This window comes from Salarias fasciatus, chromosome 19 (assembly GCF_902148845.1).
Source record: "Salarias fasciatus chromosome 19, fSalaFa1.1, whole genome shotgun sequence".
In the NCBI taxonomy this organism is placed as follows: Eukaryota; Metazoa; Chordata; class Actinopteri; order Blenniiformes; family Blenniidae; genus Salarias; species Salarias fasciatus.
This window is the reverse complement of record NC_043763.1, coordinates 18,970,826-18,998,614: the sequence shown is the minus strand read 5'-3', so window position 1 is coordinate 18,998,614 and position 27,789 is coordinate 18,970,826. Positions and strand designations below refer to the sequence as shown.

The 27,789-nt window shown below is 42.2% G+C and overlaps 1 protein-coding gene across 1 annotated transcript in view; it reads left to right on the top strand.

The window, feature by feature from the left end:
- The window catches only part of LOC115407156 (protein phosphatase 1 regulatory subunit 37-like), a 28,604-nt gene extending 2,146 nt beyond the window's left edge, over positions 1-26,458 (top strand). The window contains exons 3-11 of the mRNA XM_030117519.1: positions 12,370-12,415; positions 15,511-15,611; positions 15,833-15,952; positions 17,228-17,375; positions 19,980-20,135; positions 21,332-21,444; positions 23,245-23,386; positions 25,560-25,726; positions 26,417-26,458. Of these exons, the coding sequence (XP_029973379.1) occupies positions 12,370-12,415; positions 15,511-15,611; positions 15,833-15,952; positions 17,228-17,375; positions 19,980-20,135; positions 21,332-21,444; positions 23,245-23,386; positions 25,560-25,726; positions 26,417-26,458 (1,035 nt within the window). The remainder of the gene's footprint in view (positions 1-12,369; positions 12,416-15,510; positions 15,612-15,832; positions 15,953-17,227; positions 17,376-19,979; positions 20,136-21,331; positions 21,445-23,244; positions 23,387-25,559; positions 25,727-26,416) is intronic.
- The last annotated feature ends 1,331 nt before the right edge of the window (positions 26,459-27,789 follow it).

The following is a 27,789-nucleotide window of genomic DNA, read 5'->3' as shown; positions in this document are numbered from 1 at the left end:
ATGTGGTTTACTTTTCATCATTTTAAACATGTGTGAGCAGTTCATTTGTCACACAACAGCTTTTCTCAAACATTATCACTTCTGCTTGGCACATGCACCTTCACTCAGTGTGCAGAAAATGCAACTTTATCATGACTGTGCCAACTACACAGCTAGTGTTGACTGATGGGACACTTTCCCCATGATACTAGTCAGCTGAAAGCAGGTGAGTGAATGGTTGAATGTAAGCACACAGGTTTTCAAAGGGAATAGGAAGTGATACTCTGGTTGGTTGCATGGTCACGCAAATAATGTGTGTTTTCACGTAGTGTGAAGTTATCTAATATAGTATAACAGTGTTGAAGCATTACAAATAAGATTATGTTTGACACAAACCAAAAAAAATTTTATCTCAGAGATGAGTGGTCACAAAGCCATAATTTGAACTGTCTTTGAATAAAAACTGCAAATCAAAGTTGTGGTGAGCCTGATGAGGAAAAACCTCTCATCATCAGCGTCTTGGAAAGAACGAGTCAATTTGCAATTTCAAACACGGTGAAAACAGACGCAATCATAAAGATTGCAAAATGTTTTCAGACATAAATCACACTCTGTCAGGATGAAGTCATCCCAGTATTTTGCACAATGTGGGAGATGGATAATCCAGATGAGGAAAGTGGATTATTGTGCACATCTGTCTGATGTATTCCTGTGTACACAGATGATCAGCTATTAAATGAGCAAAACTGGACATGCACACATTGAAATACATTCGGCCCTTTGAGTAATAGCATAGAATGGAGTCAACTGCTGACATCCTTCATCTCCCGGTTCAATTCTACTGGAGGATTCTTGAAATGAAACTGAACCATTTAAAAGATAATAGATTGTGTCCGAACTCCAAAGTGAACGATTGCTTTGACGGGGTGTAACCTTGTTCTTTTGTGCAACATCAGCAATCCTCTCATAAAACAACAATAATATAGCCTTCAAAGAAAAATCAATGTCTACAGTATAATCTGGTGCAATTTTAGCCTCATATGCTGTCAGAGCTGAGTGAAAATTCGAGGTCCTTGGACGTCTGTGTCCGTGTGTTTGTCCTGTGATGGACTGGTGATCCGTCCAGGACGTACCACGCCCTCACTCATGGTTAACTCCACCGCTCCACCACCCTGATCAAGACAAAGTGGTATAGAAGACGGATGGATCCCTCTCTGTTTTCCACAAGCAGTTATTCACCTGAATCATTTTCAAAAGTTATTGTCTTCTTACAATTCAAGACGTCGTGTTATCATTTTGAAGATTAAAATGGAGCCCCCTCCGTTGTTGTAATGAAATTGCTGAACTGGTGCTCAGGTTGCAATTGTACCTGCAGTGCCTATTAAAAAGTATTCACTCTCTGAATGGTTTTCACTTTACTTAACTTGGATCTTACTTTAAAACTATCCAAAATTACCCACCATAACCCTAATTTGTCTACTTTTCTTTTTCTTGTCCATTGTATAACTTAAAAAAACGAAGTTATAACAAAAGCGGTTTCCATGAAGTGGCATATGTTGTTAGATAGCACTCCAGAAAATAAGTGGTGATCAGCTGTAGTAAATCCGTGTCAGATGATTTGAGTATAAGGGTGTCAGAAAATCATCCAGCGCTCCAACTCCTCCTCCATTTTGGCGTCACGACAGAGTCGAACCCAGCTGACACTGAACAAGGAACGCATTAGGAAGGAAGCCTACACAAGTTTAAGAGACACACAGGCACTGGCACTCTCAGGAACTGGCTTTATTTTTGGTAATTTAAAAATACTTACTCTATGAGTTTAAACATTGCATGTGTGATGACTTCCATTCTGCTTTAGTAAAGCATTTTACCCAGATTATGTTTTTTTAATGAAAAATTGCCAATAACACTGTAAATATTATTTACATTTGATGAATTCATGTTAAATATTGAAACTATTGGATGACAATTTTCTGGAAGCCTTGACTAGAGAATAATAAGACACTTGATGCTTTTTATTGCTCTTTTATTTTCTTTTTAATATATGTAGAACACTGAAGTTGACATTAGAAGTCCCATTTATCACTTGTCCTATGTAAAATGTCCCATCACCTTGCACACACACACACACACACACACACACACACACACACACACACACACACACACACTCCTTTGTCTCTCCCACCGACATAGTAAACTCTGACATTCTCTCTTAGAAACACTTGAAACACACAGACTGTCATTCATAATTCATTCACTGTACACACTTATTTTACTTGGACCAGTTACGTTAAAGCACACACACACACACACACACACACACACACACACACACACACACACACCACCCCACCCCAACCCCTCAGTGCATAAATTTCACTTTAGATCAAGGGGAATTATTTGTGGAAAATTAGAGACTTAGCTGTGCTTACATTAAGCATACAGCCGCCGTATTATCTCGGAGGTGTTAATGAACCCAGTTGCATTGGAAACGAATGTAGGTGGTCCTCCTGAAAGAGTAAAATATGTATGGTTAAGCATTAGCTAAGAGGGGCAATATTTAGACCAAAAGGGCTGCGTGCGAATGAATCCGTAATAAGACGATGCAAATCGAAAAGACGGAAGCCTAAAGAGCAAATTTATTAAATTAGGTCTTTTAAGGCGAGGGGCGACCCCCCCGAGGACCAGCGCTGAAGACTATTTAAAGCTTTTTTTCTATTGCACCCTTGGGGCCCTCCGCACTCCTTTGAAATGTTGTAAGTGGGTAAAACAGCATTGCTGTTGGTGACATCTTCATAGGGGTGGTAAACAATAATAGGTTGGAGCCAGCGGGGGCGAGGGCCGCCATGCTTAAAGTCTGTGATTTCACTGTGCAAACTGTGAAGTGTCTGTGTTTCCCTCTCACTTCGGCTCGCTCCGTGATTAGAAGGGTAATTGAGACGATCAAGCCCCCCCATCTAAAGCGCCGCTGTGGTTCGGGGAAAGAGCTTAACGGCGGCGAACTGTGACAAACATCAGGAGCTGATACAGGGGGAACGGCGAGGTTCAGGTTTCCAGCTAAGTCATGCAGAGGCAATTTTTATTGATTGATCGACATTTACTTCAGGATTTGAGTTCAGATCTAGAAACAGAGCAGCTGACTAATAACAATTAGGATTTGAATCAGGCTCAATGCACTACTGTATACTATTCTATTTATGAGTACTACATGAGAAAATATGTATTTTTATTTTCCATTTAAATGTATTGATCAATTTGTTGAAGCATGTTCAGAGGATGTCGTTCACTCTTGATGCACACTTCTACTGTAAAACAAATAAATAAATGAAGATGGTGTATTTATTAGTAAAAAAATTTCAGGTTTTTTTTAACTAAACCAACCCAGTGCCTGTTGTGAATGCTTTTTAGCATAAAAAGTATAAAGAGATGTTTTCAACCCCACTTGAAAATAGTATAAAACTAAATTCTTATATAAAACACGTTTTCACCGTTGAACAAACCTGCTCACGCTGTCCATGGACACACACACACACACGTATGCGTGCAGCATCAGTCAGTGGTTATTGTTTCATGCACATACAAAAAGCCGACTCCGCAGGGAGTTGGCGTGCGGCGTGAGACGCCACAAATGCAGTTGTCAGGAAAGTACATAACTATCAGCAACAATTACCAGTCACAAGAAATCACGGAAGATGACAGACATTTAGTCCTAAGTGTAGCTCTTATATCTATAGAGCAGCTGTACATGAAGCTGAATTCTGCAGGTTTGCTTTGTGCATACTAAAAAGCCTTTGTTAAAAAAAAAAAAAAAAAAAGAAAGAAAGAAAAAAAAATCAACCTGGATTTCTGAGTAACTTCTGGTGATGTTTCACTTCTGGTGAAACTCTTTCGCTAAAAACTTTGTTTTTATTGACTTCAGTCGGCTCTTAATTTCTATTTATGCAAGTGATCAAACGGTAATCCACAGACAATCCTGGATATGACACAGAAATACCAAATAATGATTCGCCCTCATTTATCCAAGCTAAATATGCAAATTGAAGGTATTTGTCGTAAGTTGTTGTTAGATCTCAACATGAAGCGCCACCCAAACAAATGTAGTTTTACCGAGAAGCCAGACTGTCACCTCACATATTCACACATTACAAAGCATTTAAATGATAATTACCCTGTTATTTCCAGACTGATAGAGTCACTGTCCACTTCTGTTATTTTCGGTACATGTTTATTTTTCAGTTTGCTCAGAAAAAGCATTATTTTTAATGATTTCCAGGCACCGAGTGAAGACTTTCCCAACCCTCCAAACACAAAAGAATTCCAGATTAAGCCAGCTTTAACGAGGAGTTTGTATTCTTTCCGCAATGTTTGGAGAGTAAGCTCGGAATTAGTTGCATGTTGGCAAATCTTCTAATGAATAGCTTAGTGGTTGTTTCCCTTGCAGATTATTCAGTTGAGTGGACTGAAGAGAAATCAATTACCACAACTTAACTTTCATTATTTATCCCACAGCCAGGGAAGGAACGAAGAGAGTGGAGGAGGGAGAAAAAAAAAAACTGATAGAAGAAAATGACATGACAATGTGCTTCTCTTAAATTCAGGGTCAGATTCAATTCCCACAAATGTTATTTTCCCAGGATAAATCCCTCCAAGGAAGGAGAGGGAGGTGGGGGGGAGGAAAGAGTGAGGGGAGGGGGGGGGGGGGGGGGTGGAGAAAAGAGAGAATCCCTCCAGAAATGAAAAGACAAGAGAAAATCTGTTTTTACAGACCACCGCTGCTTTCTCAGCTCTTTTGATTAGCATTAATGTTGCACTGCGGAAGTCTGCCGGCACAACTGTTATAGCTCCTTACACACACACACACACACACACACACACACACACACTCACAGAGAGACAGAGAGAGAGAGAGAGAGAGAGAAAAAGAGAGAGAGAGAGAGACAGGGAGATCTGCCTGTGTAATTCTAAAGGGAAGATTTTTTTTTTTCTTTTAAATTAAGTGCATGCTGATTGTTATTGCGGCTCCCCCCCCGCGTGTGGAATAGTCGGCAGCGAGGTAAATGTCACTAAGTAAGTGCCACACTGTTTTCCTTGGTGGTTGTTAGCAGGTTTTTGCATGCAAAATAAAAAGCCCAAAGAGGTGGAGGAGGAGGAGGAGGAGGAGGAGGAGTGGGGCTTTCCGGTGTGTGTCTGAATGCACGGGCTTATCGGGGAGCAGCAGGGGGAGCCGGACATATGTCGCTCCCCTCATTACGGGCCGAGATGGCGATAACAGGGCACTTAGTGGCACATTTGAAATGGCGTCGAAGAGGCGGCGGCCATGGCGAGAGTGCAGGAAGAGGAGGGAAGGGTTGAGGGGGGGAGAGGGGAGGACAGGTTGAGGATGGAGATCACAATTGGGCCTGCTGTTAACACACTCCAGTGTGTCATTCAAACGGCCTTCTACACACACAGTCAAGCCCTTGCTACTTTTAAAAACACTGCCGGACTCGTGCACCTTTCCAATGTGGTTTTACGCAATTTTTCTATTAATAAAACAACCAACATGAAATGTAAAACAGATTAAAAAAAAAAAAAAAAGTATAAAGCCTGTTTGGTGCGTAAAAGTCTATTTTACTGTGAGTGTAATTGAAATGGGGCAGTTACAGTTAAACGGAATGGCATGTGAGACACACTACTGCTACTGCCCTATTAGGGTGAATTGGATTTGCATGCTTGGATGGCCGCACATGTAATTCGAGTGCTTTTTGTAAGGATGATATTACAGGCCTGGGCTCACTGAGGGGGGAGAGGCTCTGTCACCAGAAATGACCTTTTTTTTTATCTTTATGTGTGTGTGCTGCGGTGATGAAGGGTCAGATGTGAAGAGGTGAAGGGTTGTAGGCCGCAAAATGTCATCTAATCTACCTGGGGGTCAAATTGTGAATCTGCCAGCATTCATGCACATGAAAGTTTTCACCCTAAAATATCCTAAAGTAGCTCGACAGCGTCACATCTGACGTCTCATTCAAATAAAGTAAACATGACCGGTGCGGCCACATGTTGAACCAACAGCTGTCCGAATCAAATCAATCCAATTTCGGCTTTGTTGAAATGAAGAAAGAACATATGTGGGAGATACTTAGACCCAATAGCTTTCAGCCTCTTTTAAAGCTGCCGTTATCATGACTGTAACAACATCCACATTTTGTCTAAGCTGACAGTAACAAGTTAATGAGAGCGCATGTATCTTTAAATAATTGTGCTGAACATTCAGATAGGTGGTCTTTTGGAGGATTTCCATTATTCTAAATAATACTTGTGCTTTACATCTCTCACAACAACACGAAATTTAGATTTACCAAGTGCCCTTATGGTTATTTTAATGAGAAGTAGCAAAGCGCTACTTAATAGTACCTTGTATTCAGTTTAGATTCCTGTAAATTGTAAAATCCTGCTAGAAGAGTCATGTCAGGACGATCAGTGTGTAGAGAAACGATACCTGAGGTATTAACAGCAACGATTCCATCAAACTGGCATGAGTGTGTTGTTTAATCAGATATTTTATCCATTTTTTGAGAAGATTCTTTGCCTGAAGAGTGCACTTAAGACTTATGCGCTAACAAAATTTTAAAAGAGCACTTCAGGAAGTGAGAACTGTTTTGGGCTTCTTGCTGTGAAGAAACAAAGAGGAGATCATCTTAAGAAGAGAAGATCTAAATTTAGATTTTAAATTACCTGATTACAAGATTCCCAAAACCTTAGAGTTAATTAACACATTGAATGTGAACTGAATGCGAAATTTGCATCAAATAAAGTGTCTTCAGTGCGTATGATATGCATTACGTTTAATTATAAACAGGAATTTACAATAAACAGGCTCTGTGGAAGACTGGGCTTTGAACCATTTCATGCAAATTATCTGGAAAACATTTAAGACATTAATATAGTGGTCTTATTAATAACTCTTGCCATAAACACACAGAACAGTTTCAGCTTGCATGTGAAGAATTAAGTTGTTGTTATTGTTTGTGAGTTTTTCTTCTTAATGCTTTGTAATTTGGGTGATTGCTCGCCGTTAGCCATTGCTAAAATCGCTTGTCGTGCGTGTTTTTCAAGTCGCGTATGCTCACTTCTGGTGTCATATTTATTGGGAATTGAATGTGAAGATTTAAGGACATCAAAATCAGTCACTGAAGACCAAACTGGGCTGATGACCAAGTTCAACAAGGAGGGCCAGAATAATCCCCTTCATTAGACGGCACTAAAACAAGCTCTTCATTTCAGTGTGTCTGATTAGGCTTTTTTTAAAGCAACACTTATTTTTCATTTCTTTGTGGTGTTTCTCCAGCGGGGGGCCGGGATCTCGTCCTGATCACTGACTTCTTCTCACGGTGTTAAACTTACAGATCTGAGTGTGAAATTAGCCAATAAAAAGACCCAAGTGGATAAATCACACTGCTGAGGCAGTGAGGCGTTTCAACATGCTCTCTCTTTCTCTCTCTCTCTCTCTCTCTCTCACACACACACACACCTCTAACCCCAGAGCCCTCGCCACTTTCGAGCGTGTACATTACTTTGACATCAGCCGTTTAAGCGGACAGTGTATTTTACACAAAGTGGCATTAATTAAGCCGCTAAACGCACGCTATCATGTATTTCAAAAGTGCTGCGGACGAACAAAGGCGACGACAGAGGGAAATGCTGGGAAAGTCAATTAGAATTTTATGTATGATTTTAGATCTCTCTCTCTCTCTCTCGCTTTTTTTTAATGATAAATGAAGTTACTAATTTTGTCTGTGCTCTTTCTAGACACTGCAGCTTTAATTGCTAATTGTTAACAGCGAATGAATACATTTGCATATTAATTAGCTCCCAATTTACATTTTTAATTTGCTGCCTTCAAAGGGTGTGAGATAAAAGGTCGTGTTATTTTAAATAATTTATCCTTTATTGCAGGAAAGATGCTGAAAGAAAGAAAAAAATGTGTGTGTGTGTGTGTGTGTGTGCATGCGTGCGTGCATGTGTGTCCAGAACAACACCAAAACACTGCTGACACACACACACACACACACACAGAAACACACACCGACACAGCATTACTGGTATTTGAATATACTTTCTCTATCAAACCCATTTGACGTTATTAGAAAAAAAAAAAAAGTTGAAAATTGGATGTAGATATTGCTGTTTTGTGTTTAGTTTCATAATCTCAAGAAAAGACTAAAACTATATGTTTAATTTTGACAGAGATTTGAACTATATGATCCCGGATTAGCTGTAAATAGCTAAGAGAAAGAGGCGGAACCTCTCTGATGTTTAGACTCTGCTCTTCCTGTTGCTCCTGAAATGTGTGTGGCGCCATCACGTCAGCATCTAAGGAGCTCTTCGGGCCTTCAGAGGAAAACGCATTTAAATAGACGTCCAAATCATGTGACGGAAGATTTCAAACATTTTCAGAAAAGCTGTGAGAAAGAGGCGAGAACGTTTCAAATGAGCGTCCGAGACTGACCGAAACAGCACATCCGGGCAAGACAGAGGTATAAATGTACAGGTGTGTGAGTGTGTGTGTGTGTGTGTGTGTGTGTGTGTGTGTGTGTGTGTGTGTGTGTGTGTGTGTGTGTGTGTGTGTGTGTGTATTGTCAGTCTGTTAATTAAATGAGCTAAAAAGAAGGGAGGGGAAAAAATGGTGCACTCAAACAGTTTTAATACAAAGCCATCCGGAGAGGCAGAGCAGCTGTAGACGGGTCGAGTGAAGAATAGTGAAAGCGCCAGAGATGACTTCTGTGGAAGTCAAGTTTGGAAACCAGACCACCCCCCTCCCCCCCCCCACCCCCCCCCACCCCGCTTCCCCTCCTCTTCTCTCTTCCTCTCTCTCCATTTCTCCGCCGCCCGTGTGAATGCGCGCGAGAGCGTCTACGAGGGAGCGAGCGCTCTTTTCTTTTTATCACTCCATTTTGTCCCCCTCTCCCTCCTGACACATCAATTGATTTGGCAGCCGGCGCCTTCGGTTTCCGTCTTTCGCCACGAGGCAGCGGCGAGCGGGAGAGGGAAGGAACAAGTTCAGAAATTCATTAAGATGAAAAACAGCTGCCACCGTATTCCTTGTGAGGAGGAGGAGGAGGAGGACGTGCGGCATGCATGCTTCTGCCTCCTTGTCCTGTGTGAGCATGTGTGTGTGTGTGTGTGTGTGTGTATGTTGTGATATGGGTAGTCAGACGTTCGATCGTATTGAGCATCTTCTATTGGCTCGGTGCCACCAACAGGCCAGTTCCACCAAACGCTAACTTTCTTTTAGGGTTCGGCGCTGCTGTTGTGACAGACTGACAATATTCAAGGAGGGGAAACAATATGTGCGGAAAGTCAGGACATAAAGAGGAACTCCATCACCTAAAACTGTCATCAGCCCGGAAACATCACGCTCACAATCTGCAGGTTTATGCTGCTCTAAAGTCAACCATCCAGAAAAAGGGTCGATTTTCAGGATGGAAACTCATTGCTGAAGGACAAAACAACACCAGGCCTCATGATAAAAAGCCAAAAATGCTGCGAATAAAGCACAAAAAAAAAAAAGAAACAAGCTCCCTGAGGTAGTGATTTACTTTGATAAAACCCAAAAGTGGGTTTATAAATATCTGAACTTTCATGAAATTTGATTTCAGTTAACTGGAAAGGACGGGACCTCAGATCGGACTGGTTTGAATCAAGCATCTTTATATGATTTAGATATAGAAAATGTATGCAACTGACATACTGTGTGTAGATCAGAATTGATTTTTGTTTCTGCTTGTTTAAGTTGCCTCCTTGCTGATTGTCTGACACAGCGGTGTTAGAGATGGGTCCAGGTTTGACCCGAGCATTGACACTCTTGAGCCCTTGTAGCTTCAGATATTGTCTCAGATGAGCCACAGTAGCATTGCTAGCTGAGGGAAGTTTCTGGTGGATAAATGAAAGAAATCAGTCCAGAAATAGAACCAGCTCAAGTGGTTTTGCAGAGAGACTGAAACTTAAAGTGTTACATAACATAGCATCACGTAGTATTTATTTTAAAAAGCTTGTTCTGACTGCTTTTTACCTTGTGATTGTTTTTGTTTTGGTTCCTTTAAATAAAATTTCTGGATCACTGAGGCGTTTGCAAAAAAAAAGAAAAAACATACTCATGTATATATATACTCATTAAATAAACTGATAGATCTGACGATAGATTGAGTAAAAATACATGATTAAAATGTAAGACTGATTCAGAAATCTGATTACTTCTAGTTGTTGCACCTTGTCAATAAATGCAGCGTTTATTGAAATTCAATCTCCTTTCCTTCTTAATGAGTGTCTGAATGCCTCCTTTATTTAAACACACACACACACACACACACACACAGTGCTGTATGTTACGCTCAACGCACAACTCAATTGTGCACAATTCATGTGTACTCGTCGTGCGCGAGAATGCACGTGAACACTCGGCCTTGGGTGAGATAATTCCGGGGTACATTCGACCACCTCTACCAATTACACAGCAGCCTCTTGTATACATAAACAGTGCAATTTTTGTCCCATTGATCTCTCTAATTCCTCCAACAGGAGCACATTATGGCTGCCGTCCTTTTGTCTCGCGCTCCCGCGCTCCCCTCCGCCGCGGCGCCGGAGCCCGAGCACGGCGAGCCTTCCAAGTCCTTTTGTACTCCCCGTGTCCCTTTGAACAATGAATCATATTTAGCAACAAAGAGAGGAACCAAGGCGCTGCTTGCAAATAAGAAGGCGGCAATTCAGCGAGCCAGCCGAGACGAGTCGATGCACGAGGGCGGGAGGAGGGAGGGGGCGGGAGGAGCGAGGGGGTGGGTGCAGGTGGGGGGGGGGGAATAGGAGGGTAGGATGGGACAGTCAGAAAGCCCCAGTTTGACTGGCGTGAAGCGATGTGGCAGGGGCCAGAGCGTGGCTGAAAGAGGGGCCTGAGCAAAACCGGGCCTTTTCTCAGCTGCTGTTAGGAGGACGTGTCTGAAGGTAATCACCTAAAAATAAAAAAGATAAAAAAATAAAAAAAAAAGTGTTGGGTACAGTTTTATTTAAGTCACATGTACAATGAGGAGATGAAACCGAAGAGCATGGCGGTTCTTTAATTTGCTCACTGTTGGGGCCCCCTGGTGGATGCAGGACCCCAACTGAAGCTGGTATTTATGCAAATCACCAGCGTGTCTAAAACTGACGCTCTAGTTTATTCTAAACTGAGCACAGGCAGACAGGTGGATACTATTAGTCTGAATCCTCTTCATTAAGACATGAGATGCTGTTTGTAACATTTAAAATCGAGCCTCATCTTAAGCATCCTTTCTAAACGGAACCTGTATTCGGACTCAGAATCAGCTTAAAGCTGTTCCAGGTTCATGTCTGAACAGCTCCAGAATCAAATCTGGAATATATTTTATCAAACTGCTCCTCAATTTATGAATTCTGTTGTAAGACTACACTTACATTTCACTGTTTGCTCTGTACAGTTATATCTTGAACCACCTAAAGACTTAAAATACAGTTTTGACTGAATTTACAATGAACCAAATCTCAGTTTTGTTTCTATTTTTCTCTTGTAGCACCAACTACGTTTAACCTTAAATACGATTTGAAGGTAGCTGAGACCCAAATACCCAAAAAATTACTTGAAAAATACACTATCATTAAAAAATGTCAAAGGTCAAGCCACATTATTTAATTTTCCTGTTATATGAGTGTAGCCGAAGTATCAATCATAATCTCCAGTCCAAACTGCAAACAGTATCAGTTCTGGTTGAAATCATTATCCCAAACACTTCACTGCCAAAAACAAACTCATTTATGCCTTTAAATGTTTGTATAATAACATAAAATTAACTGCATATATTAGTCCCAGTCACAATGACTTTGTGTCATCAAGCAATCATCTTTAAAAGAAGAGTTTCCAAAAAAAAAGAAAGAAAAAAAAACTCCTGATGCCTCTTCTTGTTTTGCTTGTCACTTAAAAAAAATCAGTGTTTTCCACCATCCGCACATATCTGCCACCTCCGGTGATTGATGCAGTCAAATTAGATGTATGTGGAACGCCGGCTCTGGCAAATGAACACATCAACTGATGACCAGCTGTTTCTAATTATTATACACTGGTTAATTAGGACGCCGTGTCACCATCTTGGCGGCGGTAAACTGTGTGAAATTCATAATTCATACTTGCGTCGCCAATGAGCCTCCCTGATAAGACCAGTGCGGCGTGGCATGGATGGAGAGGCCGCGCGTAAAGAGGCTGGGGAGGGTGGAGGATGCTGCCGGTGCCAGATATGTAACTGCATGTGTGTGTGTGTGTGTGTGTGTGTGTGTGTGCGTGTGTGTTCGCGCCTTTCCCTCACACCTCCTGCCTCTGCCCTTCTCTCTCTGTCTGTCTCTCAGCAGGGTGTGTGTGTAGGTGGCAACGTGGAAAGTCTGGATCTCAAAGGTAAGATGAACGCTTCGCTCCATCATTATTAACCGTGATTGAGGACTCTGTGTGACATCCGGGATCCACTCAGTGATTTTCTAATATTTTACATATCCAGAGAAAGATTAGTTAGAAGGAAAGAAAAGACAAGGAAAAAAAAAAAATCATAATAATATATCGGAGTTAATTTTACATTTGTCACAAATCCTCCCACTCACACACCCATTCTTGGATTTTATCTGGAATGCTGGCTCCAGTCCAGGTGAGCCGATTTAATCGAAATGATCTTTCACACAAAATATGTGTGCGTTCTTCGTTTGTCCCAGATTATTGCTTATTTTCACGTGTTTATCCCCCCCCCCCAAAAAAAAAAAAAAAAAAAAAAAACCCAATGAAGAGAGACCATTGGAAATCAGCCATAAAAGCCCTAAATGGAGCAAACTGCTGGGCTGCTGCTTCAGATCGACGCCATGTGAGGATTCAGAGCGGTGGGATCAGCCACACGCCCCGATCGGGCTTCCATCACAGACAGTTTTAGCTCTTTTTTTTTTTTGCCTCAGCTGAAACAAAAGTGGATAAGGTGAATGGATTAATTTAACTCTACAAGTGAGATTATGGAACATGATTTCATTCTGGATTCCTGCCTGTAACTTTAAGGCTTCATCTCAGGTCAGGCTCAGTCCAAATCTAACCTCTGAGCTGAATTTTCCCATCCTGGCCTGTTTGTACCCGTTTGCATCTTCTTCATCAAACTCTTTTTTTTTTCTTTTAGCATTAAACCTAGTTCAGATTCAAATTTGAAGTTAGCGGTAAATTCTAATCCCCAAACCAAAAGGTGAGGCAAAATGCATCTAATTTGGGAGAAACCCTCTTAAAAGACAAACTGAAGTCTAATCCAAACCAAAAAGTCTCAAATCTAATCGTAAACAACACTAGTTTACTTCTTTATTGTCACTCACGTGCATTAGAATGAAGAAAATATGCCAACAAACTCTGTTTAAATGTGAAACCATGCATACAAATTTTGACGCATATCAGAATTTCATTTGACTTAAACTTCATCAAATCATGAGCACAATCCGAGACTGAAATTCCGCCTCTCTGGCGTTAATACAAACCATGAACCAAACTCTTAATGTCTAAATCGAGTAAACCCAATCTCCCTGCAAATCTCGCCAGCCTCCAAAACTTGGATGAAAGTGTCTCGTACAAGTGAACATATTGTCCTCCCTGTGAAGTCTTTAGACTCCAGCCGTCGTCTGTGAGCGTCGCGTCTGAGCAGCAGACGCATCTGCATACGGCAGCTGCGTAAAAAGTTGTGTGCGCCGCCGTGATGGGCATCACTGTCGTCACGCGCTGATGACATCTGACTGTGGGTGTCGCTGCCTTATTATCTTCCCCACGCAGGGCGGATTAGAAAAAATGGGATTTCAGATGGCTCTTCCTTCCACCCCAAACACCCTCCGCCATCGCTCAGTTAAGTGATTATTGTTAAAACAGAAGGGGGGGTAAAAAAATCGTGTTGGAAATAATTATGATAGTAATTATCGTTTCCCCTTCTTGGACGAGGAGATAAGAATTAACCCAGGAGAGAGAGCGAGGAGGGGGGAGGAGGGGGGGGGGACTCTCAGAGCCTTAAAAGTCACATGAATTTGTGCGATCAGTCACAGTTTGATTTAGAGTGTGACTTCTGATCAGGGCCGCGGAGCAAGAGTAATCAGATTACAACATATCCACTGTTATTTCTACAAATATGTCTGGAAATACACCTGAAATGTGATTCCAGACTTTAGGAGACAACGTGGATTATGATGGAGCGTGCTTAGCAGCAGGGGGTCAGGGGGTCAGGGGGGTCAGGCCGTTACCTTTTCCCTGCAGGAGTTCTTCCTTTTAGGGCGTAACGTTTAATCATTGCATCAAAACACACATTATTAGACCAGATTTTACAGTGAGCATAATGAAGACAACTAAAAGAGGCTTCAAAGCAGAGCACATAAGTGTAACACATTCTAGTACAAATAGTTCCCATCAACCTTATACTGTGAGAAACATTAGAAAATGAGGCGGGCCGGACCACAATGCACCTGAAGCTTTTCTGAACAAAGCCTGTTCCTCATAACAAAACACAGAAATGTTGCGAGGGTGGAGAACAGAATGAATAACAGCATTTTACCTAATGAAACCAACAGTATTTGGTGAATAAAAATAATTTGCTATTCATTTATGTCCACTCACATCTCAGTGAAATACTTGCTCTTTGCTCTGGAGATCCATCTGAATGGATTCATACCTGCATGACAGGAGCTTGTTAACTGATGGAAACACACGAGGACACTGTTGTTCAGGATTAGGAGCCGACATCGTGCAAACGAGAAACGGTTTTCAAACGTAATTTGATTATACGTAAAAAAAAAAAAGTTTGTGCTCATGTGACCTGAAGAGACCTGACAGGTTAAAGCTGAGATAAATCCCGGTTAGTGGTGCAGAGCAGCCAAAAGGGAACGCCATCGTGTGCAGATTTAGGGCGGTATTCATTTAAAGTAAAAGTGCAGAGTCTAATGTGAAGTATGGTGTATAATCCATTAAGAACTAGAACAGAACGCAATTAATTGTTTTTTTTTTTTTTTTTTTTCCAAGGGTATCAACAATAAAGCAAAACACTTACAGTCACCCAGAGTTTTGTTTATTCCGCATTCGGAGTGATTTCGCAGATAAAGTAATCAGGCCACGTTTATTTGTCTTGGAAGTTGCTGCATACAGGTGCTCTTATTGATTACATTGGTCTGCAGGCGCACAGTAATCAATGGATACTTGAGCAGCCACGTCTTGGAAGTCCAATCATGAAAACATAAAGCTGTCATCGCTATTTCTTTTTCTGTGTTTCTGATTAAGCCTCAGAACTTCATTAGAATGAAAAAAAAAAAAAAACACTTACACACAGACACACACAGATAAAGTTTGTCTATAAAGGAAGTTGTTCTGTCGTAATTTTTGCTGAAATGTTCGTTTCGGGCGGGGAAAAGAAGGATAAAGCACATTTAGAGTAGCGCAATTTTGCCTGTTAGCAAACAGCCTCCCTATTATCTTTCGTTTGATTGCTTGCCTCCATCAAGGTGAGCGATTAGACCACCGCTCCTGTGAAGCTCTGGAAGTCGTCCTGAAATCGCTACACTTTGATTTCATCAATCTGCAGGCAGCCCAACTGGAAGAAAATGTGAGTTTTATGAGCAAAACTTATTTTCCTCATCTTCGTCTTCCAGTTCCAATACAGTTTCATATTCAGGCCTTCCCCTGTATCAGATTAGAGCCAGTTTTTTCTTCTTCTTCTTCTTCTTTCCTAAGAAACTTCATAACATTCCTGTCAAATTTGGGGTTGTGCTTTCTTCATTTTTTTTCCCCCTTCCTTCACCGTTTTTTTTTTTTTTTCTTTTCCAGGGAGCATCGTCCTTGCTGGATATGATTTTGTACTATGAATCGACAACACATCTCGACGTTTCTGACAACAGCAGCATGGGAACATCGGGTTGGAGGGCTCTCGCTCATTTGATAAAGCAGGTCGGCTGACGCGGTGGAATTGTAATCTTTTCATGTAGGCTTTCTCCGAGGGGTAATGTACATCCCGGGAAAAGTGAGTTTGTGCCACATTATGTGGATTGAAGGTGCAGGGCAGAGCAGACAGGCCGAGAAGCTCTCCCGGTGCGAGTGCAAACACGAGCGCATCAACACACACACACACCACACACACACACACACACAAGCCTGCAGCATCAGCAGAGATAACTCATTATCAGTTGGGAGGTCTGATGACTACAAGCCCATTTCACAAATCTGGGACAAGATGTAAAACGTAAATAATAAACAGGATTCAGTGTTTTTCAGTGGTCATCAACCCGTATTTTGTTGACAATAGAACACAGAGCTATTCTGAAAATGCTCCAAATCTGTCTCCGTGGAGACTGTTCTAAACCGCTGCAGCACACGTGGACCACAGCCATAGTAAACAGTTCTTCTGCACAATGACAATAATGGCGGCCTCCAGCGCCTCGCAGCACTCCTGGGGGTTATAATACACTCAATGCAGAATCATGTCACCCAATTATAACTAAACAAAACCCAAGGTATGACTGAAACTTGACATGCGCATTTCAGTGTATATTGCAAGAAAAACAGCTTCAAAGCTGCAGTCGACATGTATGGAGAAAGAACGTCTCATGTCCAGCAAGAACTTCTACAGGAACTTAAAGTGGGCGTCTGTGCTCATTTTAAGTAAACCGAAATATGAATCCCTCATCTGACTTCCTGAGTTTCTGTGAATACGCATCATTACTGAGCAGACAGATGCTTACATTTACAAAAGACATACATTTCCAGACAGAATATTTTTGAAAATGGCATAGCTGACAACAACATGTGGCTTAAATGACCCAGCAGGGCCAACTGCAGAAAAACACACACTCTCTAGCTTTCTCTAAGTTTTGTCCTGTAAACGAAGTGAAACTTTGAGCAGAAGTGTATCTGTCATATCGACCGGAGCCATATTGACCCTACTGCCCTGTCACTCTCTCCCGGTTTCTCCTCCCTGTGTAATGTCAGGTAGGATGGACAGCTCAGACCAGTGTTACAGTGCGGCTCCTCAGAATATTCCTCCCCTCTTAACCGCTGATGGGCCCGAGTATTAGACAGCTGCTGCCGAAGGTCTTTCTTCCAATATTCATTCATGCTCCCCAGCTCGGCCCATTCTGACAGGTCTATTTCTCCTGCCTTTGTCTGCATTCAGCCTGCTCCTGCACAATGTGTGTGTGTGCGTGTGTGTGTGTGTGTGTCTTTCAGAGTGTCCGTCTGTCCAGGTTGGATCTGTGTAACGTGCCCTTGGTGGACTATCCGGTCCAGGCTCTCGCTAAGGCTCTGCTGACCAGCCGGCTCGCAGTGCTTCACCTCGATAATGCCCAGCTCAGCGGCGTGCCACTGTACACACTGGGTATGACTCTCTCACACACACACACACACACACACACACACACACACACACACACACACACACGCAACAGTCTGCTCTCAAGCTTTGAAATGTGAGCTTACTATTAAAATAGCTGAAGTGTTGAAACACATAGGTGGTGTGTGTGAGTGTGTACGTGCTGCTGAGAGTTCGGTGAGGGGGGCGGAGGGGACGGGGCCGTTGATGTGTCTATTTGTGCACGTCTGTGTGTGTGTGTGTGGGTGTGTTTTTTTGGTTTTTGTTTTTTGTTTTTTTTTTTGTGGCCAGCAGGACCAGATTTTGACCTGTGAACCTCTCTGCAGGTCTAGACCCAGATTAGAGGTCTAATCTCTTACCTGTCACTTTACACACCACTGCACACATCTCTGAAGGCACCGGTCGCCAAGACACACACACACACACACACACACACACACACACACACACACACACACACACACACACACACACACAAGGTCACATAATGTCTTATGTATTAAAATATGACCCCGGATATGTCATACTCATCTAAATATAATCTATTCTTGCTCACTAATAACACTTGGCTGCACTTTAAAGTGCAGTGTGATAATAATAATAATAATAATAATGATAATAATAATAATAATAATAATAATAATAATGATAAAGATGCGAAAAAATTCAACCAACTCGGCAATATCCATTTATTTGACCTTGATCGATCAGGTACCGCTGTGTCCATGAGGAAGGAGGAGCGGGAGTGAGAAGGTCACACGACCACAAATGACTCGGGTTTATTCACGAGGTACACACACACAATTACTGGGTGAAAATACACACATAAGTGCACTCATCACAGCCAAGCACAACACCCAGAGGGGGGTTGAGTGGTGTCCTGGATGAACACACAAACACATACAACACACACACACCGATCAGAGGGTCTGGGTTTTTTTTTTTTTTTTTTGTAGGTTCGTCTCGTTGACACTTTACATTAATCAGCTCTTCATCCTCATGACTTGATTCAAATTTCAAACTTATTCTTCAAACTACATCCTGATCCTGAACATAACTTGGTTTCTTTATTTAATCCCGAGCTTTTTATTGCACCTACCATGTTGTGTACTTCCAAGCTTTGGACCCTAACTCCATGCACACCACACACACACAGTCGTGGGTAACAAGAGAAATTAAAATAAACAATTTCTCAAAAATCTGAATAAAAATGAATGCCACAGAAAGTAATTTTCCTGACGTTTTGTTGGAGAGATAAATGAGAATCGCATCCACAGCCTCCCATGTCCTCTCAGTTGGAGCAGAGAACTACCCAAATGGACGCAGTGTGCTGCCCACTCTTCTCAACACCCGCGCAGCATTTTCAACAGCTTCCTGGATCTTTTTGATATTTTAGGGTCTGCCAAGCCGCCTTCTCGTCTCGCGCTCATCCCTCACCCTACAACCTAATCCATCGTCTCTGCCTATTCAGAGTCCACCAGGAGCACCTCCCGCCTCCCCCCCTTTCCCTTCCAGCAGGGGGTCCATGCTGAGGATCATTGCCTTCGATCAGAGAGGCCTGTGATTGCAGGATTGGGCGCTCGCGGCGGAGCCGACCGGATCAATCCCACCGATTCCACCATTTGGTTCCCACTGTGCCTGATGACAGTGTTGGCATTCCACGTGCAGCCCGACAGGCTTGATCAAATCTGCGGCATCGATCTGGATGCAGGGGCGACGAGGGCCCGGGCGACACGGACACACACACGCACACCGCCGTTACAGTTCATACTGCACGACGCACACAGAAAATACAGAAAGATCCCCCCCAAATATCGCCGGAGACGCGATAAAGTCATGAAAGGGATATGACAATGGCGTGGAGATGTTTGAAGAAAAACTCTGGGGATTTCAAAGGTGTTTTGTCAGGTGCCCTGTGCTGGATTCGTAACTGTGTTCTCGACAATAACGTGTGTTAAAATCACAAAGGCTAACCACACATTGGTGAAGGTGGTAAAGATTGGCTTTGTGCTTTTTTTTTTTTTTTTTTTTTTTTGTTCTTCTCAGAAGATTCCCCGTTTTGTTGAGCTGTGCTGCTTGAATTCCTGGAACTTCTACCTTTTTACACAGAAATCAGAATTTCTTGAGAAATAAAAGCAAATAAAACAGTTTTATTCAATATTCTTTTGGGAGATTATTCGTCACAATTCCCAAAGAAAATTGGCTGCAAAACCTCCCATCTCTTTTCCACGATTCAGTTTCTTGCACTCACTACTGTTTCAGTGAGATTTAGACCCAAAATCATAGTTGGCCATTTGAAAACAGCCCATATTTTCATTTTCAACCATTTCTTATGTTGGTCTTTGAGTGGTGTGTTTTCAGTGTCAGAGTCAATACAAAGTCAGTCTCTTGGATGTAATGAGGAGAGAAAATAATTAAAACCCAGTGCAGAATTGTTGATTAGTATCAATTTGATATTTGACCTAGTTTTATATGACATGATTTAAATGGTCAAGTAATCAAATCACATGTTTTGCTGTTCAGATTCGTCAAATGATAGAAAAAAAGCATACGTTTTGTTGATGCATGAACTGTGCCTTTGGGGCATTTTGTGGATTCTCTCCCCTGTAGTTGGCGCGCTGAAGACAAACCGGGCTTTACGGGAGCTTCACCTCACCAGCAACGTGTTGAATAGCTACCAGGATGCCTTGCAGCTGGGAGAGCTGCTTCGATACAACACCACTTTGCAAACGCTGGAGCTAAGCAGCAATACTTTAGCAGATGCAGGTAAGAAGCAATCGTTATGTGACAGTTGTTCGACGATATGAGAGAAAAAGGGATGGAAATCCATGGCTGCAGACACCGCCCACATGTAACACATTCTGCTAAACCCACCCATTCAACCAGTCTAATTAATAGTGTCTGTAATTTGACCCCAGCTTCACCATTTTCCTCACTGCCGCTGCACCTGGAGCAAATAAAGACATACGTATCTGTCCAAAGCTTGGCAAGTAGTCTGTCTACCTCCATTGTGTGAGACAGTGGCCACATTTGCCTCTCAAGAAAATAAGACACAGAAAAGGCGTTTACATAGTTTTACCCGCAGGCAGTGTGTTCTGACTTCAACCTTTTTTTGGTTTAAAAGAAAAAAGAAAAAAAAACAGTGAAAAGGTTTCTGACTGTATCTCGAAGGACCGCTTTGACATTTTAGAAAAAGACAGTACTTGGAAAATATGCTCAGAAGTTCATTTCGGGGAGCAAAACAGGTAGCATAACATTGTTCGAACCAAAAAAATAAAGGAATCTGTGTATTAACAGCTGTAAAGCTCATGAATTTGAAGGATTTTTTTTTCTTTTCTTTTCTTTTTTTTTTTTTGACTTTCACTTCGAACTGTCAGAGAACAGAAATGTCAAAACAAATGTTTTCGGGTTTGGGAGCCAGACACTTTAGCCATTTGTAAAAATAACATTCACGTCCCATCTCTCTTAAATGTTACACTGTTCATTTTTGCTTTATTTAAAATGACTCTGTTTTGTTCCGCTGTTGTGCAACTGTTAGAGAAGTAATGTTCAGTGAGTCCGTTTGCAATCGTGAACCCTCGTCTTCATAAGTAATAAGTAATATTTTCCCTAATTAAGCAGTGACCCTGCTGACTCCGTCTGCCTGGAGCTTACAGGGGAAAACAGCAACGCCGTAATGCGGCTCAGTGAAGTGGGGATGGGTCGTCACACCGGCAGCTTGCAAGCTTACACAGTCCGGGTTTGATATTATCTAATTGATACAGACACGTGAACAGGTTAAGTATTTACCGACTTGCTTTTCAGTAGCCGGAGCTCAAGTCAAACATCACGCTGCTGTAGCACTCCCACCAGACATCTGGCAGCGCTGCTCACTTTACCCACACCGGCAGTGAAGGCAAAGGCGCCGTGTGTGCTAATCGCCTTGTGTGTGTGTGTTTTTTTTTTAATTAATTATTATACAGGTTTTGAGGAGCTGTGTGATGGTCTGAGGAGGCAGACGTCAGGTCTGAGGGTCTTATCGCTGAGGAACAACAGCATCACTGTGAAAGGCATGGGCCATCTGGCCAAAGCTTTGGTGAGGAATACAGATGTTTTTTTGTTTGTTTTTGGTTTATCTTCAAACAAAAATAGGTAATCAAGTTGGACTGCTATTACGGGTGACTTTCAGCTAGGCCAACCAAGAGATACAGTTCTGATGCCTCGTCTCGGCTACCTTAGGCATTCTTTCTTTTACTCCAACGAAAACTAGCCACAGAAATAAACTGCGCTCATCTTCTTAATTCATACCTGCTTTTGTCTTTCCAACTATTAAGAAAAAAAAAACAGTCTGATCCGAAGAATCCAGCTTCTAAAAAAGTCCCGCCCCCATGCGTCCCCTCGCACACTCTCCTAATAACATGCATTCCTCCTGCTTGATTGTCAGCATAAACTGCACCTTCCTGTCATGTGAGTGGCCATTGTGGAAGTCAAAAGGCTAGAAATTAAAGGCCTGCCTCGTGCGCTCGCGCACATCGGCGTGCGCGCACGTCCCCCGTCTTCCCCCGGCGCCACCGAAAGAAGGAGCAGTTTGATTAAATAATAGATGTGTGTTAAGGAGGGCCGGCCATGCAGCCTGCCAGTCACGGGGATAAGTAGATGTCCTTGCAGGCCATAATGATGATAATTAGACCCGTAACTGGTTGTGTCGAATATGATGAGGAGGCGAGCTGTTATTAACCTTTCTGGTTGGTGTATCTGCTTTTCTCTGCCGTCCCTTCGGCTTGTCTCGTCGCTTGTCCTCTGAAGGACTGGGGAGCGAATGGGGCAATCTGGCGGCTGAATTTAGCCGATCATGTCTAAATTAATCCTCTTTTTCCATCTAGGAATTCTCTCTGAGCGATACTTCATACTCGGCTCTCGTTTCCTTTTCCTTTGCTCGCTTTAGCTGTTTTTCTTCTTTCTTTCTTTCTTTCTTTTTTTCCACCATAAAGCCACCATGTCATGTGTGAAAGCCGACTGCGTTTTTCGGTGGTTTCGCACTCCTACCCCCCTCAAACTTCTCACTCCAACCCTCCGGTGGTTTACGTTTGACAGGTTTCAACCATGCTTGACTCTCACACACTCTCAACCACGCAGTCGCCTCTTTAATTGTCTGCTATTATCCCTCGTGCATATCCATTCGGGACGCTCCTCCCTCCCTCCCTCCCCACCAGAGGAGCTTCCTTCGCCGTGCTTTGGACGCGGCGGCGCCTCTGCGCGTCGCGACTCAGCGAGGAAGCGGGGTGGGCCCCTCTCAAGTGTGTTTGTTGTCACCGCAGTGCAAATTAACTCAGAAGAAGATGCTCTCCGGGTCTGTCAGTCGCTTTTTTCCCGGCTTCCTTTCCGCCCCCGTGCTCCCTCTCTCTTCACAGCAGTGACCAGAGGAGTTTAACAAGGGTGGCGAGGCGAGGGGCCGACCGAGGAGTGGGTGGCGCGCTCCTCTTCAAGCTGCTGGGCAACACGGGCCCCTCGTGCCCCAGACACCCCCAGCTTTACGCACCAGCTAATCAACCTTCAATGCTAATGTGGCTCTGGAGAGCCAAAACAGAAGTTCTGAGCGTTTAACATGAGAGGAAACATTTTGAAGAGGAATGATAATCCCTGCATAATAATAATGACAATTAAAACTTCTTAGCCTTTCCACACTCGCTCGCACACCGAGCGCAGCGTACGAAGGGAAGGAAATGATTCACTGCTGGGTTAAGTAAGCCATTTGAACCCACTTACACGGATAGTTGAAAAATTATAATCATTATAATTCTTCATTGAAATCGTCTCGGTGTGGACAGATTGGTGTGTGTTGCAGTACGAGAGCCGAGTGGAGTCAATATGATCTGATGAGTGCTGTTTTTCACAGCCGGCGCTGAAGGTCCTGCAGGTCCTGGATCTGAGCGAGAACCTTTTGGGGGACGATGGGATGCAGGTCATCAGGGAGCCGCTGATGCTCAACTGCACTGTGCTGCAACTCGGCCTTTCCCAAACTAGCATCACATGTGAAGGTACAATCATGCTTTTTTTTTTTTCTTAAGTTTATCAGTAGCTTTTCATCAGAAAGACTGAAAACAAAGCAGGACCTCCACAAGGGATAGACGCTATCCTGCTCACTGAAACATAACGTTATTGTAAAAATAGCATTTCAGCCACATTTTGGAATCTATATTATCGATTAGATTGATATTCTTGGCTTGTTTGATTCAGGAAATGTTTATCGATGGCTTACCAATTTTGTTGATGGCCTACTTCAAGTCGAGCACCGACAAGTTTACTATTTAAGATAAAATACACCTGTCAGCCATTACATTATGACCACTGACAGCTGCAGTCGGTAGCTCTGATTGTCTTGTCATTGTGGCACCTGTTAGCAAGTGGACATAATTTGACAGAAACAGGAAAACTAAGGATTTTAGTGTTTTGACAGGAGTGCTACTGTGATGGTGAGATCACTTTGTTAAGCCATCTTGTTGTCAGTTTGTGTCAAAAGTGAGAGGGTTATGGAACCAAACCGTTGAGCAGTTTCTCCAACACACATGAGGTTAATACTGTTTCAAATAATTCTGCAAGCTGTTTTTTGTTACAACAAAAACTAAAGAAACTTGCTATATATTTCAAATTCAAGAAATCTACATAGTAGAAGACAAGTTGCAGTTTTATTGACTAAGCATCTCAACAACTTTTAAGAAAAACATCTCACAGATGGAGTGGGATCTACTAATCATTGTCTAATTCTAAATACGTTGGTGATTTGGTCAAGTCATTGGAAAGGTCTGTTTTGTGACAAATTATGTTTTATAGTTTTACACAGACTTTCAAATACACTGAATTCAAAGTATATTATTGTTGGTGCTTTTTTGGGGGCAATCCTGCAACATGACTGAAATGTCATTTGTCTTCTTTGGTATTCAACCCTCAACATTTTGTTTATTCAAGAAAATCTATTTATTCAACCTATTTTTTGTTGTTGTCAGTTGTGTTTTTTTCTTATCTTGTATAAATACATGATTGCCATGCATCCCTTCACTAAGACAAATTCCTTGTATATGAAAACCTGCTTAGCGATAAATTTGATTCTGATCCTAATCTCAGGCAGCAGCAGCAGTGTGTGTGTGTGTGTGTGTGTGTGTGTGTGTGTGTGTGTGTGTGTGTGTGTGTGTGTGTGTGCAGTAGCAGCCGAACTAAAATTCAGATGGTGAAAATGAGGTGCTGTGTGATGGACTGGGGGCCGATCCAGGGTGTGTCCTGCTTCCATCTCCAGCTCGCTGATACTGGCTGCAGTGTCTCGCCACATTTCTCAGATATCAAGCTTACTTTTTTAAATAAACCGTCTTCTAAACAAAATGCCCAACACTTAAAAGCAATTGAGTTTGCTGAACATGTGCACAATAAAAAAAAGAGCAAATTAATTACAAATCTGTAGTTTTTCATATAAAAACACTACAAGTGTATAAATAGTTTTGATTTTTCACTCATTACAAATTAATTAATTTCTAAATAATGTTTTCTTAATGAGCTCCCCTGTGAATAAGTGATAATAACAACCTTGTGTAGAGGCTGAAGTTAAAAGTGTACTGAAAGTAAACACATTTGCTGTATTATATTATTCTGAAGTGAATGTTTTGCCTCATAACTCCTTCAGTATTCAGTTTTTGTCTAATTTTCACACTCAAAGTATTTTTATCCTAACAACTTGAAGCACTATTTTGAAATTAATTCTTAAAGAAAGGCTATTATGGATGAAAAATAAGATGTAGTTAGGGTGAAACCTTTGAATAGTAAAGATAAACATGAACAAATTGTATTAATATGGTTTTGTTGTGTTTGGAGATGCTTGTAGTTTTGAGACATTTCTGCAGATTTAATAGATTAGTAAAATTCCCAGGTCTGGACGTTTTTTTTTTTTTTTTTTTTTTTTTTTATCATTTGAAACTTTATCACATGGTGACAGATTGCAGAAATATGCTCATTAGCCCACAAAAGCATCCGAAGATGAGGCCACAAACTGACTTTTAAAATGAAATAACATGTTACGATGACAATAGATACTCAAACTGCTGTTTCCTGTTTTCTCTAAACTGCCCAAAAAGGATGTGGGGATTGCTGATCAGAGAGTGCTGAACCGTGGTGTGTTCTTCAAATGAACAGTCAAGTTCAGACGCGCTTCTCCCTCCGGTTTAGGTGCTGTGGCGTTGGCGGAGGTGCTGGCGGAGAGCCGTCACATTCAGAGGCTGGACCTTCGTCGGAACGAGGTGAAGGTTGGAGGCCTGATGGCTCTGAGTCTGGCGATGAGGATCAACCAGTCTCTGGTGTGTCTGGATTTGGACCACAAACCCCCACAAGAACAGGCGAGTGGAGTTTGGATTGGTTTGTATCTACTGTGAGGATCTCATGAATCTAGCTGAGGCTTGAAACAATACAGCGAGAAACAATGCTACTAAAGACGAAGAACGGTTTTACAATGAAATTTGATCTTCTTGAAAACTGCTCTCTCACCTCTTCAAATACATAGACTTTATATTTTATGTCTGAGGCCCCATATTTAGAGCGCTGGCTGACGTTCTCGTCTCAAAGTGAGAAAGTCAGTTTAAATACTGACCGGCCCTTTCTGTGTGGAATTTACATGTTCTCTCTGTGCATGGGATTTCTCTCTCCCTCTTCTCTCTCTTCTCTCTCTCTCTCTCTCTCTCTCTCTCTCCTACCTTGCGTGGCTGCAGAGGCCCGAGGAAAACGATGCCATAACTTTAATACATGCCCCTGCTGGATTCACAAAATAATTACCCACACTTGCCATCTGTTTGTCATGATTTTATCTCTGCTAACTTATTTGCATATTAAAGCATTAATTAAAATCTCTAAGGAAGGGAATGCTTACTTTAAAATTAACTCTGAAGGCAATCCGTGCACAGCTTCCAAAGTTGTTTTATTTTTGTTTGCACGGTTTTTTTTTTTTTTTTTACCCCCCCCTTTTTTTTTTTGTCTGCATGTTGTTTACACGATTAAGACTGATTTTTATGAAATGTCTCCTCTGGCTAAAGTCAAGCAGCAAGATGTGCCAGATTTTGAAGAAGCAGCTTTGAAGAAGCCATGACGCTCCTGTGAATGTGTGTCATTAAAGATGGGATTTCTTCATCTTCTTCCTCTTCCTCACTGTTTTCCCCCCTCCCTCCTGTACAGATACACCCAAAAGTCTGCATATTGGGGTCTCTGTTTCCACGCTCCTCTAAGCTGCTGAAAGATGTGATTAGCATTTCCACCATTGTTGGGAGTTAGTGTGGCCGGGCATTTTAAGGGAATTGTAATAAGGGAATTTTTAAGCTCTGTCAGGTTTTAGAGTCACACAGCTGGGATTTGTCTTGGCGTGGCATATCCAGGTGGGAGGAGTGACGATTGTATTAAAAAGCAAATCTTTCCATCAGAAAGCAGCGGGTGGCCAGATCAAGTGTTCTCGCTCAGTCACATTCCCCGGGTCGCCCAGGAATACGCGAGAATTTCATTCGTCTGTAGGAAAATAAGTGTGGATATGAATGTGAGTGAGAGACAGAGGGGGTTATGGCAGCACTTTGCGTGTTTGTGCCTTCATATATGTGCCTTTTGTGCGTGTGTGGTTTTGCCCAGATGCAGGGGGCGATTGAAGATGCGCATATTTAAGAGGCGAGAAGAAGAAGGTGGAAAAAGGAGAGTGAATCTGGGTCCTCCCGTCTTTGTTTACAAGAATCTGATTTTTCATGTCTGTTGCCACATTGCTCCATTTGATCAGTGGCCTGTTTGCTGTTAATTATTAATTATTTACCCGCTTGAAATATTCATGCACCCTGGCCCAAGTGGAAATCCGCCTTTTCCGAGGGGCAAGTTCTCTCTGTAGCCACTGCAAGGTGGAGCTGTTTATACATCCTTATCAGGGGACTCTGTTAACCCAGCTAATTAAGTAAATTTCCTCTGCTCCGTGCTCTCATAATCGCGGGTTGGACGAGGGAGCCCCGCGTTCCTGTTTACCTGTTTGATGCTTCAATATTTGGTTTCGGATTTGGTCAACGTGTGCGTCCCAGCGACTCTCAGACGAGCGCTGATAACGCCGAGTGTCCTCAATGTCATGCGAGCAAGGTGTAACTGTCGGAAAGTTCCTATCTGGCGCACTGTTTGTGTGTCAGTGTGTGTGTGTGTGTGTGTGCAAGAAAAGCAAGTGGCTTGTTTCAGTGTCTTTTAGAGAGGGACAGCTTTGGAGGAAAGCTTTCGGAAAGCACTAAACACTAGAATATTAAATGCTTTTTAAGCCACTGTATCTGCCATGAAGACAGGCATCCTTCAAGTTGTTGAAACTAATTTATGCTTTAATTTCTTGTGTCATATTCATATTGTGGAGTTATAATTCAGATGACTGCAGTTCAAAGAGTATTTGGGGTTTTTTTGG